At 29.9% G+C, this 21,707-nt stretch overlaps 3 protein-coding genes across 3 annotated transcripts; all 3 read left to right on the forward strand.

Moving 5' to 3' along the window:
• The first annotated feature begins 754 nt into the window (after positions 1–754).
• Positions 755–6,975, forward strand: LOC108346786 (uncharacterized). Its single transcript, XM_017585834.1, has 3 exons — positions 755–1,112; positions 1,185–1,235; positions 6,776–6,975. The coding sequence occupies exons 1-3, from the start codon at positions 755–757 to the stop codon at positions 6,973–6,975; spliced, it is 609 nt and encodes a 202-aa protein (XP_017441323.1).
• Positions 6,976–8,034: 1,059 nt separating this feature from the next.
• Positions 8,035–10,524, forward strand: LOC108347286 (transcription factor bHLH18). Its single transcript, XM_017586455.2, has 4 exons — positions 8,035–8,170; positions 8,252–8,686; positions 9,175–9,555; positions 10,302–10,524. Exons 1-4 carry the CDS (start codon positions 8,123–8,125, stop codon positions 10,386–10,388), a joined length of 951 nt encoding a protein of 316 aa, XP_017441944.1. The 5' UTR covers positions 8,035–8,122; the 3' UTR covers positions 10,389–10,524.
• An 8,909-nt stretch (positions 10,525–19,433) lies between these two features.
• On the forward strand, positions 19,434–21,465 carry LOC108346913 (60S ribosomal protein L10). The gene is made up of 4 exons (XM_017585977.2): positions 19,434–19,510; positions 19,850–20,351; positions 20,935–21,016; positions 21,234–21,465. The coding sequence occupies exons 1-4, from the start codon at positions 19,501–19,503 to the stop codon at positions 21,303–21,305; spliced, it is 666 nt and encodes a 221-aa protein (XP_017441466.1). The 5' UTR covers positions 19,434–19,500; the 3' UTR covers positions 21,306–21,465.
• Positions 21,466–21,707: the final 242 nt, after the last annotated feature.

Raw genomic sequence — 21,707 nt, forward strand, 5'->3', positions numbered from 1 at the left:
ACATATACAAGAGGACAGGTATGTAGAAAGGAGTGGAGGAAAAACATGAGACAAAAACTAATTTTCTCATACAGAACATTCAGAACATACAAAACGTACAGAACTGTAAAAATAAAAATAACTGCAATAAAAGAAACTGTCTAATCATAGAATAGAAACATTTTAATCTCATAAGCTCTATCAAATTTTCAAATCTCAAATAATTTAGAGGCTTGGTAAAAGCATCAATAATACGATCTTCTGCTATGTATAAGTTCTATTCTTCCTTGACTTACTTGGTCATTCCAAATATAATTTTTTTTCATTGTTTTTGTTTCTGCCATGGAAAAACGAGATTTTTGGAGAGACTAAATGGTAGATTTGTTATCCACCAAAAATTTCAGTGGCTTCTCATATTCTAATTTAGCTCTTCAAAGTTTCCAATCATAAGCATTGAAAACCAGCTTTTGTCTCCAATCACATAAGCATTGAAAAGTAGCTTTTGTTTTGTTGCTGCAATCTATTATATTCACTATAATAATTAATTAAATTATCAATGGATAATTACATATAAATTTATATATGTCGGTAATATATATTTATTGACAGATTTATTGACAAGGGTTGTTCAATTATCAACAGATAAATTTATTAGTGATGCATGTATGTGTAAATATTTATCATAAGTCATCGATAAATACCTAAGTGAAATTGATTAAGGATTTGGAAAATCAGTTTTTTCTTTTTTTCGTATATTTGTCTTTTCTATTCTCTTATGGAAACCTCGTTCTCCAAAGTGTTCTTTCATTCTCCAAATTGGCATTCGCTCATTCGTAGTGCTAGAGCCTTTGTTCCTTCATTTACAAATGTTGTCTCCCTCGTTCGCTTAGACCCATTCGCAAATATTCCATCGCACAGCTACGTTCGCGCATCGCTCCCTTATTCGCAAAGGCAGAGGGTCACTCCCTTATTCGTAGAGAGAGAGGGTCACTCCCTCATTCGTAGAGGCAGAGGATTGTTCCTTTATTCGCATAGAGCCTCCCTTGCACAGCCACCTTCGGTGACTCGTCCTGTGAGCAACCTCAGTTCTTTTCACTGGTTGTCGTGGTTCTCCGTCAATGTATCTGCATTTGGTAACTCTCTCGTTCTACCATTTCGCAAATGGTCTATGTCATGGCCTTATTTTTGTCGATTGCATTTTGCAGGACATTGTTGTGGTGTATCGAAGCTTCAAGCAAGCGCCATTGAGAGAGTAGGTTTGCCCATTGTTCCCTTTCTCTGTCGTGTAATATATTTGTTTTGATTGAGCAATTGTTTTGACCAAACTAGTAGCATGTTATTGTTCCAATACTGATTATGTTAGTTTGTCTTGGAAACCAATTTATGTGTAGACTTTATGCATTAATAGCCTATTAGTGCTAAAAAATTGTTGATAAAATGTGTAATATGGCTTATGAGGAACCCTTTGAAATTGATTCATATGTGTGTTGTTTATTTGCTTTGACCGAGAGCTTGAGATATGAATTTCATTTGCAGAACTGCTTATTCTTAAAACTATGTGGATAGGGGATATACAACCAAGGTTGTACAAACTCCATAGTCTAATAAATTGACAACTATTTTCTATGCATTATGTTTTGGATCTAGGAAATGTTTTGGTTCAAAATTGGTGCATGTTGTGGTGTGTAGTGTGTTAGGTTTTGGGAGGGTGCTATTGTTGTTAATTGTACTATTGTTTGTTGTCTTGTAGGGGTAAATTATCGTTTCATTATAATCAAATTTCTGGTTTGTTATTTGGTGATTTCGAACTAATGGAAAGTGTTTTTGGGCTAAAGTGTAGTTGTCTTGAATTTTATTATAGTTGGAGTATTTTTAGTACGCCTGTTAATGAGAATAATTACATTTGTGTGTGTTAACCTTAATGCCTAAGTTTAGAGCATGAAGAGGCATGTTTTAACTATTGGAATGAGTGGTATTGTGGTGAATTTTGGATGTAGGGCAATAACTTCACTTACCCTGTGCAGTAGAGGTGAGCTAACTATGTCTTATTACTAGTTGATGGGTAGTTGCAATCATGTAATGGGAAGGGTTTTAGTGCAGAATCTCTGGGTTCATTTAGGACCTGATCTAGTGTTACTTAAAGGAAGAACTATGACTGGGAAAAAGTTAGGTGCATTGTTTTTTAGGGTGAATTGTGAATTAGGTGAGGGTTTAAGGTTAGATCACAATAGCTAGTAAGGGGGGCTCTGTAGCAAGGAGTCTCTCTACAACATTAAAACTAACCCAGACAACAAGTGAATGCACTACTATAGAATTGACTATAAATAACACTAAATAGATAGCACTTTTTTAAATAAACGCTATCTATGCATGTACAAAATAATAGATAGCGCTTATTTAAATAAGAGTTATCTATAGCTAGATAACGCTTTTCCAAAAAAGCACTATCTATAAGTATTTAATATTATTTTTAATTCAAAATTTGTATTAACATTATCTATTGAAACAAAATAGATAACAATTTTTTTTAAAAGCGTTATCTATTCTATCTATTAAAACACAATAGATAGCGCTTTTTAAGATAAGCGCTCTCTATGGGTCTTAGAAAAGTCTTTTTATAACAGTTTTTGCTTCTAGTTCTCCTTCGTTATTCGACTTTGTCTTTGTTTTTGTTCCTTCGAATTCATTTTCTTCACCAGTGCGTGTGGCATTGTATCAAGATGTAGGGTTTCATTCGTTTATTGGGTTTGGGTATCACGTTCCTTTGTTCCCTCCTTCTTTCTCTGTTTTTCCTTTGCCCTTTTTCATGAAAATGTATTTTTCAACAGGTAAGGTGTTGATCATGCCATTGCCTGAAACACTTGTTTTAGAGCTCCTATCGTGTACTGTGTGTAGGATCCCCATTCGTGCACTGGTTTAGGATCTCATTCGTGCACTGTAAGGAGAACGACACTTCTCTAATGAGTCTTCTTCCTTCGCATTCCACCAACAATTTAGTCTCTGATATATGAATACTTTAGATGTTGGCCCTGGTGTATTTTTAAACATTAGGTTGTTGAGATATGACCATAAACTAATATTAGGTTGTTGAGGTACCAAATTTTTTCCTATTTTCTTGATTTTAAATTCGTTGTTGCGAACCCTAGGGTTCGTCGATATTTTTCTAGCGAAGCCCCGAAGAAAAAGAGTGAATCTTACTTGGCATGAAGTGTGTTTAGCTTGTGATTGAAGATTCTTCAATGAGTTTAAAGAATTGAAATACAGTTCTTAATTTGTTTGGCAGATTATGAAAAGTTTTATTCCAAAGTAAAGAAGGAAGTTCCAAAAGGAAAATGGCAAAAAATACGATTTTAAAGGTAAATATATAATTTTGTGTTCATCATGAATTAGGAAGATAAGTGTGATAACTAGTGTAATGAGTAAAGTGGAGGGTGTATTTCTTGTAATTTTTATGTTGAACTATTTTTGTGCATAAGAGTTAAGTAGGTTTTGTGTGTTTCGGGTTGCAAATACTCAAGGGAGGTCATAGAATGCAGATAGTCAAGGCAAGATAAGTTAGGGTTCAAACTCGTTTTTATTCAATCTTTATGCTATCGTTGGTGATTCTCAATCTTTGTTATTTATATTTTGCCAATACATTAAAAAATTTGATACCCTCTACTTTATGGCGAGCAAAGGGACAAGGCGACAAGGAAATACAAGCTCTCTATGTGTTTGCTGCAAGTACTTCTTTCGTATTTAAGATTTTTGGACAAAGAGCAAATGATTGAGAATGAGACAGAAGCTAAGATACAGGGTATTTTTCCATTACAAGTGTTGATTTTGGTTACTATTGTGTGAGTTAATGTTTCTCACCAAACAAATGAATTTGATGTAGTAGAGACAAGATTTCTTCTTGCATGTTTGTTCCTACACAATACGATACTCACAACTAAACCAATTTTTTTATGTCATGAAGTTGTTGGGATAAACTTAAATTTTAGGGATTCATTAAAATCTTATTTTATTAGTTTTGGGTTTAGTAATATTTGGTTTGATTTTGATAAAGATAAAATAGATATAGGTAGTTTTGATTTTCCTTTTATTTAGGAGAGTATTATTTTATTTTATTGATATAAGATAGAGATATATTAAGTATATTTTATTTTAAGTTAGTTGATACTCTATTGTCAGTTTTTATTATTTGTAGTTGGCCCAAAGCCCTATTTGCACCTATTTAAAGGTTGCCAAGGTTCAATGAAAAGTAATCCCAGTGAATTGAAGAGTATTATTATTTGTGTGGGTCACATTTTTCCCAACAGAAGCCACACATCTCTATGCAATGAATTCGAACTTGCAAACGAGAAAGAATTATCTGTTTTATAATAATTGATAAGCTTTAAGTTTGCCTTTCATCTTATGCTCTAGTCAGAGTTTAGTACAATTTCCATATATTTGCATTATATAATTTGCTATTAATGGTGAGATTAAAGTATTTTTTTTCCCTTTAAATAACTTGAATGTTCTAGGTAAATGTGTTGACTCACATTGCTGAACTCAAATTGTAACCCAGACATCTTAGTGCCATTGGCATGTTGAAACTAAAACACTTTGAGCAAGATCGCGATGGAGAAACTAATGTTGAGGAAGTAAAAACGAGTCCAGAAAGTGATTTGTCGTTTGTAGGGGATGGTTCAAAAGGTGCTCTGTGGGATATTTTTCAGAGGTAGGATGTACCTAATAAATTGTAGAAAAATGTTTTTTTAATAACTTTTTTTGACAACTTTTTTACAACAGTCTATGTGGTAGTTTGTGATTGGTCCGTTTCAAATATACGGATCAATAAAATAGTGACATATAGTCTATTATCAAAAAGTTATTAAAAAAAATTAACTTGATCCTAAATTATAAGAGTATATGAGGAAGCATTTTAGAAAGTTTAGACATACACATGTCCTTTAGAGTAGGGTAAATCAATACTGGGTATTATTTTTCAGCCTGAGTCATTTGTGAAGCTTGGTTCATAACAAATAGATTTAGCGTTGATATTTGTAATAATTGGAGGATTTCACCCTTGAAACGTTGGATTCTCACATTCCCTCATTTTCTTGTAATAAAATTTTCATTAAATACACGTCATTATGGATTGGGTGAATGATGGTTGTGTAATTATTTTAAAGTATCTGGTGGACAATACCTTTTGTATATGGATAATCAGCTGTGGACAATACCTTTATAAGAATTTGTGTTAATAAGATTTTCAATTTCAGCAAATAAAAAATGTGATTAGTATCAACTAACTGGGGCAGTGAGAAGCATACACGTACTATATAAATTTAGGGTAATGATAGAACTGAATATCATGAATCTTTTGATTAAATACGAAGTATGTAACATAGAAAGCTGGAAATTTTTTAAATTGTATAAAAAAAATGAGTGTAAGAGAAATTTAAGTTGTACCCCATTCTCTTGTTTACTCACTGTTTAATTTTTAATGTTATATTATGATGCAAAATGAGTGTAAGAGAAATTAAAAGTGATGGTCTGCACTACCTACTTCAATAATAGATTAACTAACCAAACCATGGTTTCATGTGAAATTAATGCTTGACACATCTTTTTTTTTTTCGAGAAAACTAGTTTTCTCCTTTTTCTCCTCGTTTTCACTTTCTCTTATTTTATTTGCATAATTTGGATGAGATAGTTTTCAGTGCATATTATCCTTCTCTAGATTTTAGACTACTCAGAAAATGATGTAGACTTTACATACTAATGGTGTAGATTCTTCATGTCTCCTTACATCTTTGATGCATTATCTCTTCTCTTCCTAGACAGGCAGACTTATCAATTGTTGTTGCCAAGAAAATTTCTGACAGTGCATATATGACATATAAAAATATATATTTGGAACCATTAAGTGTTGTCTAAGTATGGGCTGAAGCATAGGGACATTTTTTCCTTATTTGAATATTGTTGTTATGTTCTAATTATAAAGATGTTTTTTTTTTTTGGTTTTTTTAGTGTTTAAAACAACTCAACGACAGTTGACTGTGGATATTATGTGTTTCGATATGTGAAGAAAACATATTGTGAATGAGAGACAATTTCAATTTATATAAGTTATTTTCATTGTCATAATTAATTTGTAGTAAAAATTTAATTGATTAATTTTATATTATTTTTCTTTCTTGCAGTATTTTTCTAGTTACAGATGTCAATAATACCGTGACACTCAAATCATTGAAGTTAAGGAAGATCAATGTTTATATGTAATTAGTGCATGCTTATAGGTTATGTGATCACTATAGTGCTTTAACAAAAAATATAGCGTCTGAAAAGAAGCTTTGCTAATAAGCATGTCTAAAATATGTACTTGAGCTTAAACGGTATTACGAAACAACAGCTTAAAAGATCATATAATCTAAATGTAACATATCAAACGCTTTGCCTTTAAACAATGCTTTTATCAAAAGGTGTTGGCATGTTATAAAATGTGTTAGAAACGCAATGTGCTTGATGATCATCAATGTTTAAAATATTTAATGTTGTACGAAAAAGTGTCTCCTTGCTTGTATGCTTTGCTCTCATTTTCTGTGCAAGGAATGTAAACAATAAGCTTTATTCAGAAGCGCTACACGAAGAACAAAAAGACGTTGAGAAATAAGAAGACATTCTTAGAATGATTTCTCAAAGCATTAACACTAAAAGGTCGTACAAGCTACATATAATGACGTCGAAGAGGATATCCCCTACCAAGTTGATGAAATATCACATCACAATGAAATTATTGAAGTTGAAGGTGTACTTGCATTGTAAGATATTGATGGTGATCCTGAAGAATTAGAAGGAGAAATACAACAACAAGAAGATGAAGAAGAATACGATGAAGAAGAAAAGGAAGAGAAGGACGATGAGGAAGACAGTGATGATGATGATTATGATTATGACAATAACGATTCCAATAATGATGACAATAATGATGATAAGGACGAGGACGATAATATAATTCGAAAATGACAACCCATTTGATGATCCTACTTTAGTTGTTGATGAAGTAGGCCCTTCTTCCCATGACCAATCATTGAACCTTATGGTTGAGGGTAATACCAAATCCTGTTTCTAACTAATTTCTATTACATGAATTGTTTTACTTTTTCCTTAATTATGATAACTTTTTTGTATTCATATTCAAGTTTCTTCCTTTTCGAGTTGCTTCTCAAGTCATCATAAGATTTATTAAGCAACAATTTTTTCTTCCTTGACCATCATGGAGAGCAATACCTCCAAAAGATAGAGAACTCTTCTAGCACCATTTAAGGCAAAACATCATGTTACATAATCTCATTTTCTATTGAGTGTCATAAACATTTTAACATGATCCATTGTTACATCTAAAAGTCTTGTGAAAACATGAAGCTCAAATTAAGAAAAACTAATATTTTATGATGAAGAAAATTAATTAATTTCACTTAAAAAAAGACTTTCAATTGAACATACATCTTATCATAGCAACAAGCTTGCGAAACAAGTAAAAAGGTTTCATATGTTTTTTTATGTTCACTTTTTTTTTAATTTATGACTTGTTCTATTAAATTTCAAAAATGTATTTTTATAACAATATATTTTTAAAATGAATTAAGAATACATATCTGAAATCTTAGTTATTATAATACATGAATTACCTAGAGTCTAGATTTATGTTATACAAGTGGCTTAGAATTTTAAAATTCAATGTTATTATTTTTTTTACAAGCTTTTTCTTTCATTACACAGTGAGATGTAAAAGTGGATGAATAATTTGTCCTTTGACAATTTGATTGCCTGAAATAGAGAAAAGCAAATAAAAAATATAATTTACCTTTTTTAATACAAATTGCTCTGATCATTTAAACTTTGAAATCTTTTTTCTATTACTGCTATTATGTTGATTTACAGCATAATTACAAAATCAAATTGTAAAACACGTGTTGAAGAAAAGTGAGAGGGTCGTGGCTTTAGCCTCAGCCACATATATAGTCTTTCTCAAATTACCAATACTCTAATCACACACTATCAATCAATAACCAATAATGGCACGGGAAGGAGTCCCACGTTGCTCAGTTTCGGCATCTCCCCTCAAGAGCATAAGCATATATAAACTGCACTACAGCCATTTTGTAGTTCGATGGACCAAATGGATGATGACTCATGGCAACAATGGGTTTCGATTTTGGTAAGTAACATATGAAATATGGTATCTAACTTTATACACAACCTTGTTCCTAAAAATTGTTCTCTTTTGTTGTGTTTACAGGAGGAAAATGATTGGCATACTTTACGTGATTTTGACCTGAACTCTGCTGGAGAAGAATTTAAGGGGGACAATTCAGTGGTGCCTGCAGAAGACTCATTGAAAGAAAGCAGCACTACCCTTCTAAGCAATTTTCCATCTTTGGAAAAGAACACTGGCTTTGACATGACCAGTCTCACACAACAACATGATTCTCCACGACCAAAGTCTTGTGTTCTGTCATTTGAGAATTTCACTTCAGTGCCAATTTTTGATAAGAAAACATGCCAACATCTTGGTGAACACTCAAAGCAGACACAAGAAAAAACCAGAAAACCCCTCAAGAGGGAAAGAAACTCTTCTCAGACACTTGATCACATAATGGCTGAGAGAAAAAGGAGAGAGAATCTCACCAAAATGTTCATTGCCCTTTCTGCTCTTATTCCTGGCTTGAAAAAGGTTAGATCACATATGGTTTTTCCTTATACACTATTTCTTGTACTATTTTATTAGCATCTGAAGATCGAATTTGGTATTATAATTTTATCAGGATAGATTTTCTAGAAACTTATACTAAATTTGATTATAACAACTATGTATTTGTAATTGACTTTGTTATGTTTTATTTTTCTGATCTTTTTCTTTTATAGGATTATTTATATATCTTGTAATACACTTAATTAAATTTTTTCTAATACCATAAGATGCATTTTTTAATATATTAGATTAGGAAGACTATTTTCTTGATCAGCTTCACTCAAAGCCAACTCTAATAATTTGATGTTAAAGCCATCAAATACTACAAATCAGCTTTTTTTTTCCATCGGTTTTTGTCTATTTTTACATCTATTACAAAACTGATGAAGATTGTTCAATGGGTGCAAATTGCTTTGCATGAAGTCGAAAAATGGATGTAAGAAAGTTCTAATCTGTAAAGATGTGTGCAGGTGGACAAGGTTTCTGTTCTGAACAAGGCCGTAGAATACGTGAAGTGTCTTGAGCAGCGTGTGAAAGATTTGGAGAAAGAGAATAAGAAAAGGAAGATAGAATCAGAAGGGTGCTTGAAAGTGAGCAAAAGCAACATGGTTGGATATGACTTTTCGTGGACCTCTCATGCTTGTAATGATGGTGACGAAGCTAGCAAGAAATGTTCGAAGGTTGAAGCAAGAGTTGCAGGAAAAGATGTACTTATCAGAGTAACGTGTGAGATGCAAAGGAACATTGTGCAGAACGTAATGGCCAAGCTTGAAGCTCATAATCTCTCTGTTGTTAGCAGCAATGTTTTGCCTTTTGGGAATTCTGCTATCACCATTACCAGCATTGCTCAGGTATATCTACACTCTTCTTATTATGACACATCTTATCAACATACCACTTTCCTTCTTTAAACATTCAAGAAAGTATATATGTCAAAATCTAATAATTTAATCAACTATTACTTTTAATTATTCTCTCACTTAGAAAAAGCATAACTCGTTCCAGAGATAAGATAAACAATTTCAGTTGTCTGGTGTGAAAATCGATGATCAGTAGTGCTTTTGTTTTATCTTCTAACATGCATATGTGATTATTTTTGGGATTGCTATTTTTTGGGATTGTTATATCATTCTTATTCTCATTAGTTTTCAAAATTCATCAAGCATGTATCAAAGTTCTCATTTCTTATCTTTTGAATTTCTTTCATCACTAATTTCATAATCATAATCCTCCAAATATTTACACAAAATACAATTTTGATGTTGCAAAAGTGGATGATCATTAATGCAAAATACGACTAGAAAATGTAAGACATAATTACAATATATATTTGTTTATAATAATATAAACGAAAAGTGCAATTAGATCATTATATTAATTATTTTATAAGATATTAATTTTCTAAGAATAATTAGAATTTCCAAGACTTACATGTACGATATAGAATAAAATAGTATGTCGTTTGTAAGAATAAGATCATAGTTACCCAGTTAGTATCTTTGTGACCTTGCACGCTTATCACATGGAGCATTAAAATAATAATATATTGTTGTGCATGGACCATGATACGTATATGTATGATTGCCCTATCTTGCAGATGAACCCTAAATTCACCACGACAGTTGACAACTTTGTGAAAACGTTGACTGAGGATTTGTCCAAGTGCTGTGACCTGCATTATTAATAAGGAGCCACACAATAAATATTAATTAATGCATAATCTTCAGCTTCAACACGTAACTGCTGAACGTGTCTTTTCAATTTTTGTCAATCATAGAAGCTCCTAAAGAAATAAATAGTGCTGCTGTGTATGATAGTTATGGTTTTGGCCATCTTCACGAACATTCATTTTTAATTATGGAAAATAAGATGATTTTGTTTACTTTACAATTAATATATTTCTATAGTTTTCATCTTGTATATGCATGCTTTCTCCACCCTACATTGCAATTTTAAATGCTTCAATAAATTCACCCTGTCAGTGTGTTTGGATACACAGACACAGAAAGAAAGAAAAAAAGAAGAGAAAGTTTGACACACATAATCATTGCAAAAAAAAATACAAGTTTCAAGAAAAATAATAACCATTTTAATAAAAAAGCAAAGATTTACGATATGTTTTCAACATAATTCAATTACGTATTACAAGTTATATATACTTTACATATTAAGATATATAACCAGTAGCTATCTTTTTAATAATATTAATGTATTTATGTGGTTACATGTCATTTAATAATATACAACTATCAAAAAAAAATTTAAAAAGAACAAACTTATACAAAACAAGACCACCTTAGATATATACTATATAATATAATTTTGATCAAAAGTATAATAAAGTTTTTCAAAAAAAAAACAAACTAATACAAAACAAAAATCACCCTAGATCTATACTGAAACATCACCACATCTTGAATTGTATTTGTCATTACATTATCCTTTCTTCACACTATTAAAGTGATCATTGCAAACAAAGAGAATACAACAGACAAACAATGTAGAAAAAAAAAGGTAAGCCAATGTAAGAAAAAGTACATTATTAGGATCACTGATCAATAGAGACTATTATAAAATATTCAAACACTACATGTGAACTAAGATGATTCACATGCACAAAGAAATCATACAAACCAAGATAAGGAATATAAAATTAACTTATTTTAACTAAGAAACTAATTAGACAAAAGTGGAGATTGCCTCAAGTATCACTCTAGAGGTTTCCGATCTTCAAACAAATGAATAAAAAATAAGAAAACTTAGAGAGAAGAAAGAAATAAAGAAAGATTTTTAGAGAGATAATATATTTTTAAATAATAAAACTCGTTTATAAAAGTTTTATTTATACTTTAAACTTTTAATATCAAAATAATTTAGTCTCACTATTTTAAACAAATTATCAATTCTGAAACACTATGTTTTAGGCTCTTACATCTATAATAAAATAAATAAATCAATAATCTAATATTATTAAAACAAAAAATAAAAATAATTTTTTTTAAAATCAATATGTAGTATAAACTTTGTACTTAAATATATTAACTTTCTTTTAATTTAAATAACTTCATTTTTTTTAATTTTTTCTTTCCCTTTTACACTTCACATATATTCAAACAAAGTCTTAATTAGTCCTTTTCCAAAATTTATTAACTTCGTTTTAGTTCAGAATATATATTTGGATTAATTTCTTAAATGAAAAATAAAAAAACTCTATATTTGAAATTATTTTAGTACGTCTAATTTGAATATTGTGATTAACTGTTCAGAGCATTATATAGTAGCTTTTAACTTAGAGTTCTTTTGAAAAGTTATATTAATTTAATGTGAGAAACCATATATTATAATTGGTGAATTATAACATTGTTTCTCAATTTAATTATATTTTTGGAGGTTGAAATATCTTTTTCAGTGTGATGGGTGTTCAGAAAGTTAATACACAAAAACTTTGCAAAATGAAAAGAAAAGAAAAAAAAAATCATTCAAGATTAAACATATTTAAGTAGCTCAGAGAAAACAAAGGAGTGGGTCATGAAATTGAATGATGAAGATCCAAATGTCCTCAGCATTGAAAACAACTGTCTTTATTTATTCTGACTTTATAAAGGTTTGCCAGTCTCTGACACATAATTTTCGAATTTAAATTGATATATATTTGTAGTATATCACACTTCTAACAACAATAAAAAAAAATGTTTAAACTTATATACTTTATTCCACTGTTTGCCACTTTTTTGACCAAACAAACCTGTAAATTAATTCCTATTCTATATAATTCCACGTAAAAGAAACAAAATCATCTACTAATTTCTTCATGAATGGATAGAATATTTTTGTTTTATTCGCTTTCATTGTTATAACTAAATATGCAGCACATGGATTAGAATGGGATGAACAACGAAACATATGATGGAAAAGAACACAAAAATCCAAACATGGCGAAAAAGCTTGAAGAAAGAGAAAAAAGAAGGTAGTCTATTTCCACCTGATTTGATTAATATGACTTGAAAGATGCAAAGAAGGGAAAATGGGTAATAGAAAAATGCCAAATAGTGATAATAGAAAAGTGGCAAATAGTGATATTGTGAGTGTTATGTTATGAGAAAAAACAAATGGTGGTGGTGTGTCATGTAAAAGTAGAGAGTGACATACACTTTTGTAGTTTGTTTGGAAACGGTGGTTTTGGAAATATGATTGAAGAAAACATGAGAGTTAGAGAAGAAGGTGGTTGCTTGTGACATTAAGGTTTGAATAATGATTATTTGACATGCCTAACTTTTTTACATTTATACATTTTCTTACATTTTACTCTTCTTTTTTTAAAAAAAATACAAAAATTTACATTTTTATGATCATTTTACCTTTGTGTTCTGTATCAAATGAATGTAAAATTGTGTCATAATACCATTACTCTCAAGGTTTATGCATTTAGCCTATGTTTACTTGAGCGAATTCTCCTGTAGCCCAAGATTTAAGAGGATGAAAGTAGAAAACTTTTTTTTGTTCGTTTGAGATGAAATGCGGGTGATGCTGCGAATGGAATTGCGGGATGGGATATTACTCTCATGTCTCAAAATAAGAGAGATTTGAAAGGAATTAGTAAATTTTACAATATCACCCTTGTAGTAGTAGTAGTAGTAGTAGTAATAATAATAATAATAATAATAATAATAATAATAATAATAATAATAATAAAATTAATAATAATTAATGTTAATTTTTTACTCTTTATAAACATTTTTACAATTAAATATAATACTAACAATTATCATTTTATATTACTTTAATAATTAGGGACATTTTGATAATCTTTAATTTCTATCCATTAAATAATTTTTTTTATCTATCATATTAATCAAATCCTACAACAAAAAATTTATCCTCAAATTCATTCACTCACTCTCCTCCAAATCATCTTCTTCTAAAAGATACTAGAATGGTAAGGCAAAGAACTAGGTATTTTGTGAACGAGGTTTCCTTCTATCCGCTTTATATTTTATTTTGACAATTCTAGGGTTTCATTGATGTTGATCTCAATTAAATGATTCCATCAAAGATTACTATGATCGTGATTGATTGTTTGTTTCTCCACGAGCGGCCAATACAACTTTTATTTCTATTTTCCAAATTACATCCTATCTCTATCCTTATATTTACTAACTAGCATAAATACGATATCTATTCTTGTACTCGTATTCGCTTTATTACGGTTTTAATGTTATAAATTATTTTTTATATAAAAAATAAAAATTACTATAAATAAAATATAATGTTATTAAATATTCAATATAAAACAAAGTATTCTCATTTTTTTAATATCGAATATTTCAAAACAAATTATAATTGTATAAATTTTAAATTAAAATACTAAATAGAAATTGGATAAATGTGAAAGAATAATATAAAATATTCTAAATTGAATAAATAAAATTTCATGACATTCAAAATGTTTATTAATTTTGAAAATGCTAATGAAACAAAGTTCAAAATGTTAAAAAGCGTTTTAAAATTATAAGAAAAAATAAGTTTGGAAATATTTCAAATATTTTATTACTTTCTTTCCCCAAATTCTAATAAGTTCTCTCTTTTTTATACATGAATAAAGATTATAATACATCTATTAAATAAAAATACACAAAGAAAAAAATTAAATTAATACTAATTTAAATTTAGATATAGATTTTTCATCTCTTAAAGTTCAATCTATATTGTTTATAATTAATATAAAGCCTCCTTGGAGATAAAGAAGCAACATGATAAGACAAGATAGTACTCATGCCACCCAATTAACCAAAAATGTTAAAAGACATATATTCAACTTAAAAATATTAAAATTAAGTTGTCAATATAATAAAACAATTCAATAGAAAGTCAATTGAAAATATTAAAAATGATTTAGAACTTAAAACTTAGTTAAGTTTAATTACCAATGACCAGCTATGTCATCAATTATCTAATTTCAAACAAAATTTAAAAAAAAATTATATTTAAGACTATATTTTTTCTGTTATTGTACTTAAAAACGAAAGACCTTGTTACTCATCTCACTAAACCAACTATTTATTTTAATAAATTTAAATCATTTCATTGTCAAAATTTAACTCTCCTTTTATTAGAAAATGTTAAAAATAATACATTTTTTAATTTGTAAAAAGGTCTCCAGCTAATGAAGCTTTTCTGGGAGGCTTTTGCAGATATTCGACTAGGAAAATATTGTTTTAATAATTTTTTTAACAATTATTTAATAATGTAGTGAGGGTGATGGGTTAGTTTTAAATATATTTTTAAAAATAAATTTAAACGAATCAGTGACACATATTTTATTATTAAAAATGTATTAAAATAAGTTGTTAAATACATTCATCACGTGTTTTAATTGTACAATAATTACATAAAAGAGGTTGTCATATTTTACACGACTTAGACCCATCATATAATTGCAAACTTCACACGTGCGACGGAGTATATGGTCCTCATTCCAGCACTTGTTTCTACGCATTTACACTTTGCATCATTTTAAACATAGCAAAATGGACCATGCATTCTAAATATAGAAAGACATAAAAATTAATGTATATAGATAAATTGTTAGCTAATATAATATTTATTTTAAAACTTATACAACAGATTGGTTGTGTACATAAAACATTCTTACAATATTAATGTTTTATTATTAAACTCCCTCAAATATAGTAATCACGTATATATACTAGCATATGCCCATTTGAAATTATAACAACGATTTCAAAACTAAGATATATATTGAAATAAGGTAAAAAGACGAAACTTTTCATCTTAGATTTAAAAAATAAAAAAAAGGGTCATAATTTTATCCAAATTTAAAAAAAAAATCGAAGCAGTAAACTAAACAAAAAAAGATCTATTATCTCCGTTCTTTAAGGAACCACGACCATAATTCTCTAAAATTAATTAATTTAAGAAGTTTATTGTCCCAAATTTTAGTTCTAACTGAGGTCGTAGACCCTTAAAATTAATTAATTAAAGGGTCTATAGCCTCAGTTGGATTTAGAACTGAGACAAAAAAAAACTATTTTTTGTCTCAGTTTTCACCACAACCATTGTTTAAAGTCCATTTTTTATTAAAAAAATATTATCGCTCTGTTTCTGTAAACATTCCATATCATAGAAGTAGCAAATCACAAAAATAGAATTGCATACAAAAACAAATATCCACAACACAAAAATATAGTCATGCATATAACTATTTACTTGTAATTTTTGGTTTTGATAGCTATAGTTATTATTTTTATTGAAAAAGAATTTCACCACTCTTTGAAACTCCTATTTTAGCGAAAAAATCCATGAGCCCTTATTTTGGGTGAATCCAAAGTTTAAAAATTATTTGGATTACACATCTTTAAATTACCTAACTTTTGCTTTGTTTGACAATTTTGACATTATTATTATATATCGATTTGGGTATAAAAATTTTCTAATATTGTTGTAGTTCGCGTAGCTAGCTAATCTTACTACATTTTTCAAGAAAGGTTGTTTTCTATTTTTTGTCAATTTATTTTGTTTTTTTTTTAATTTTGCAAAAATATTTAAAATAGTTAGACTCTGAATTTTGAGTTGAAATTTTGTGTGAGGAGTTTTCATGATTTTTTGGTCCTTCCAACAAATTTTCATATTATTTAGAGTTTGTGTTCTCAGTTTTACCTATGTTTTGATGTATATAGTGTATGAAGTGGTTTATGTGCCACCATAGTCAACCAAAGCCCTTAAACCAATGCACTTTATTAGTGAATTTCAAATCTTAGACTACCTAATTCATAATGGCATGAAAAGCAACAAGGATCATTGTTTATAGCATAAATGGGAAACTGATACGCATACTTCTAACCAATCAACATTACATATAATTAAAAACAAGGTGAACCCATCAATGTGGAATGTATTTAGAATCTACTAAAGGCAAAAAAAAAAAAAAAAGCATGAAAAAAATGAAATTCAGGTTTAAACGAAAGGCACTATAATTTTCTATCCACACCATAAAAGCGAATTTTAACTTTAGGAATTCACTGTTAAATGTAAAAAAACAGTGGTAGACAAGCTAATTCTCATTAATGTGCCCCTTCAAGTGCTAGAGGGAGGAAATAGAAGATTCAAAGTTAATCACACATGTAAAAAGAAAAAAAAAAGTACGAAAACTCCAACAATAAAAACATATCATCTTGTATGACTGTGTAGGGATCATGATCTTGGCAAATGTTTCCATTAAACATATATAAGAAAAAGTAGTAAGAAATATATTTTTTATTACTTACGAAAAAATTCGTATATAACTTAATTTTATATATTTATAGGTAAAATCGTATGTAATATCACATTATTTATGAATTCAAATCCTATGTAAATTTAGATAAATAAATCACATTTTTCTTCTATGAGATAAAACTTGGTGTTTGACTAACTTATTAGCACGAAAGAGGGTGTTGTAAAACAAGTGGGTGTTTAGGATTAAGAAAGTGAAAACACAAGAAAACACTAAAGAGAGGTGAATAATGTTTTTAAAATTCTTTTCATAAATGGCGTCTGATGGATTTTTAAAAGATTAGTATACAAGAGTATATTCAAACGATGATGTTTCAAGAGACTTTGTAAAATCTTTTAAGAAAGGAAAACAATAAAGTACAATTTTTATACTTGTTTACTCAACATGAGGTACGTCCAGTTCTGTCTTAAGAATTCTTGAATGATTCCACTAATATTTTTCAAGATTATATAAGTTTTACCTCTCCATGTTTACACCAAGTATTCTCGCCACTCTTGGTTTCTTAGTCAACACGACTAGTCTGAGTTTAACCACTTTTAGTTTACAACAAGTATTCTTACTATTCCTAGTTCCCTAGTCAACACAATTAATCCGAGTTTAACCACTCCTAGTTTACAACAAGTATTCTTACCACTCCTATCATACAACAAGTATACTTAGCACTCTTGGTTCCAAACCTAGACAAAACGTTTAGAAAAGTGTTTTAATTCTCTTCAGAATTTACAACACAAACAGTGTTAAGACAAAGATACATATGATACTCTTAAGGAGAGGATATAAACAAATTTTTCTATTATTTTTCTCTCAAAAGATATTTTGCTTCTATGTATTTTGCTTCATATATTTTTCTATGATCTTTCTATATAATTCTCTTTACGTTGCTATTCTTCTTGTTTTCTCTTCAAGCTTTCTTCTACATATAGCTTCTCTTGAAAGATGATCATTAGACAGAGAAGTTGATTTCAGGGGAGCAGGTAGCCTTTAGGTGGAAAGTCAAACTTTAGTCTACTTTGTAAGAATTAGAGTTTTTTCTCATAGCCTTACACGAAATTGAGCTTGTATAATGTGACAGAGTATAGGGTTTCAAGGGAAACATTCCCAAAATGTTCTTCTTCTCTCACAACGTCTTTTTCTTGGGTGCAGTGGTTATGATCATATCTTTTTGCTTCTGTCTAGTCCAAGAAGGAAGCATTGAGAAGTTGTTTACTGAAAAGATACTTCTAAAACTTCATTATGTTTTAGTAAGAATGATGTTATTTTGGAAGGATATTCTAATGCATATTTGGGAGGTTATTTAGACACAAGGAATAATAATACAAGACTTGTTTTCATAGTAGGTTCCACAATAGTTAATTTGTTGTCTCGACTTCAGAAAAGCATTGCAATTTCAACCACAAAAAGCAAAGTACATGGTTTTTCGAAAGAATGTAAGGAGATTGTTTGATTGAAGAATTTTATTGAGGAGTTGGGCAAGAAGCAGTCTGACAGTGCTTTATATTGTGATAGTCAAAGAAGTTGAAACTTTGTGTAGCTTCAATTGGCCTTCATGGTTAATTGTTGAAAAGGCATGGCATTGGTTTAGATGTGCTATAGTTTTGAGGTTTACAAGATTTACTTTGGAGTGCAATTGATGTAGTCATTCTCCAAGTGAGAGATTTTTTAGTATGTTGAGTCTAAAGAGTTTATTAGGTCTGGCCTATTACTTGTTCTTCTTTTATAAATACACAAATAATTGTAAACTTAATTTATCAATCAAAAATATCATTTAGTGTAGTTATGGACATAGGTATTTTGTCTGAACTACGTAAATCTTTAATATTCTTATTATTTACTTTTGTTTTGTAATTGCTTGTTTGTGTGTGTTTTTGTCTTTTAATTGCTTGTTTATGTGTGTTTGTGATCTCCAATAGGTTCCGCTCCCACACTTGTTCCAAAGACCACCATTTTCAAAACAAACAGTTAGAGAAAAATTAAGTATATTTATTCATTAAAAATATTATTTACACAAAATCTTTACCATTTAGCCATAATTCTTAACCATTTTAATTAATGTATCCTACAATGAATAATTCATATAAGTACTAAAGACTACTAAAAGGTATATTTTTATATTGTTTAGTCGTTAATAATATCCCATACTTACTATTTGCACCCATATAATTTTTAAACTCTTCTTCATTTTACAATATTTATTCCATAAACATTGTGGAGCAAGATTTTTAATATATATATATATATATATATATATATATATATATATATATATTTTAAATATTTAATTTGAAATATATTCAAAAATTTTAACGCAATAAATGTTCTAAATTCGATAATATAGTAATTATGGAGGTGCAAGAAGTAAAACGTGAGCGTAAATAGAAAGCCCAATTTTAATTTTATTAAAAATATAACACTAAGCCCATTTTTGCTTTTGTATAAAATAAATAAAACCCTCTTTCTTCTTCATTTTCTAGGGTTAGTTTCTGCCTCAACCCAAAGCGTAGCCATGGGTAGAAGTAAGTGCTCACTGCCTAACCTTTTCCTTTCATGCAATTTTTTTATTTCCGTTCACTTCGCTTAATGAAATTTTGGATTTTTTTTCCTAAGAAAACGGATTATGTTTCTTATGTGATGTCAACTTGTGGGTTCTGCAAATTGAATGCAAATCCAAGTTTTTTTTTTACGCATTAGAATTAACCTTAGAATGTGTGAATTCATTGTATTGGAACATTAGTTTTCTGTTCTGTCTCAAGATGTGTTTCAAGTTTTGTTTTGAATGTGTGCATTTGTTTTTGTATTGTAATTGTGGAACTAGATGTGATAATCATGAATGGTTGTTTTGTTGCTTTATTCAGGACCAGCAAGATGTTATCGTCAAATTAAGAACAAACCCTACCCAAAATCGCGGTTTTGCCGTGGTGTTCCTGATCCTAAGATCAGGATTTACGATGTTGGCATGAAGAAAAAAGGTGTTGATGAATTTCCCTTCTGTGTGCATTTGGTTAGTTGGGAGAAGGAGAATGTTTCAAGTGAGGCCCTTGAGGCTGCTAGGATTGCGTGCAACAAGTACATGGCGAAATTTGCTGGGAAGGATGCATTCCACTTGAGGGTTAGGGTTCATCCCTTCCATGTTCTTAGGATCAACAAAATGCTTTCGTGTGCCGGAGCTGATAGACTCCAGACTGGCATGAGAGGTGCCTTTGGAAAGCCACAGGGTACTTGTGCTAGAGTGGCTATTGGCCAGGTCCTGCTCTCTGTCCGCTGCAAGGACAGCAACAGTCACCATGCACAAGAGGCCCTCCGCCGTGCTAAGTTCAAGTTCCCCGGCCGCCAAAAGATTATAGTTAGCAGGAAGTGGTAGGTATCTGGAGACATGGCTGCTGACTTATTAACATTTGTTGAATTTGAATTGTGAAAAGTATAGTTATCGGAATCCTCTGATTGACAATTGAATGAAATTTGGCTACCTGCTAATTTATATCATAGTATGAATCTGGAATGAATTTGTATTGTGCAGTACTTGGATGAATCTCTGATTTGTATACAATTCACTTGATTCATTTACTTTTATAAATTGCCATGAAAAAAATATGAAGAAAGGTCAGTTTATAAATTGTGAAACGAAAAGGAAGTGAAAGAACACTGGTGAATGTATCCTGTTTGATTGTTCCACCACTTCCTTTTGTTACCCATTTATTGCATGTTCTCTATTTATCTATTTTAATCACATTGATCTTATTCTTTAAAGATAGGGTTTTACAAACTCAAACATGACTAATAGTTCTGTATGACTTCTGCTTAAATTGCTTTTGTCTATTTCTAGTTTACATTGGACATTATATATAATCTATATGGATATATCTGAAGTAATTATTTTATTGTTATCAACAATTCACAATTTGAGTATCAGTTTAACTCTAGGTTTTAAATTATTGTTTAGGGGGTTCACCAAGTTTAACCGCACAGACTATTTGAAGTTCAAGTCAGAGAACAGGATTATGCCTGATGGTGTCAATGCCAAGGTAATGTGAAGTTGCTTGATAATGCAATGTGCTGTGATTGACACTGTATATCTGGTAGATTTTATCATGCTGAGAATGTTATTGCATGATTACTTTGATCTTAGGGATTGTGTCGAATTGTGTTTCTGAATGAGATTTTCCTTGTATCTTAAATTAGTTATTATTAGTGCAGGCAATGGTCCTTCTGAGTTAAATGTTCTGTTTTGTGATTTTGCAGCTTCTTGGGTGCCATGGACCATTGGCTAATCGCCAACCAGGAAGAGCCTTTTTGTCCAGTGCTACTGCCTAGACTGTTTGTTACTCAGAAATAGTACTCTTTGAATCATATTTGTTTTGCAATAGTGGATTTGTGTGTGTTTTCTGCACATTATTTTAAACCAACTTTAATTTTTGTTTTGCTGGAACTACCTTAAATGGATACTATTAATATTATATTTTGTTGTGGTCCATGTTCTATTCCTACTCTTGTGATAAAATAGATCAAACTAAAGTTCGACATCTTGGGCCTAGGGACATTTTCAATCAGTAATCCAGCTTTCACCGTTCACACTTAAGACTTAAAAGTTCAAAATAAGTGATTAAGTCATCTCATTATTGAATTCAAGATCACTTCTAGGCTGACCTAGGTTGATTTATAAGTATATATTCATACCAATTCTAAATTGATACTTAGCTCCCAAAAGAACAAGTG

This window comes from Vigna angularis, chromosome 9, assembly GCF_016808095.1.
Source record: "Vigna angularis cultivar LongXiaoDou No.4 chromosome 9, ASM1680809v1, whole genome shotgun sequence".
Taxonomy (NCBI): Eukaryota; Viridiplantae; Streptophyta; class Magnoliopsida; order Fabales; family Fabaceae; genus Vigna; species Vigna angularis.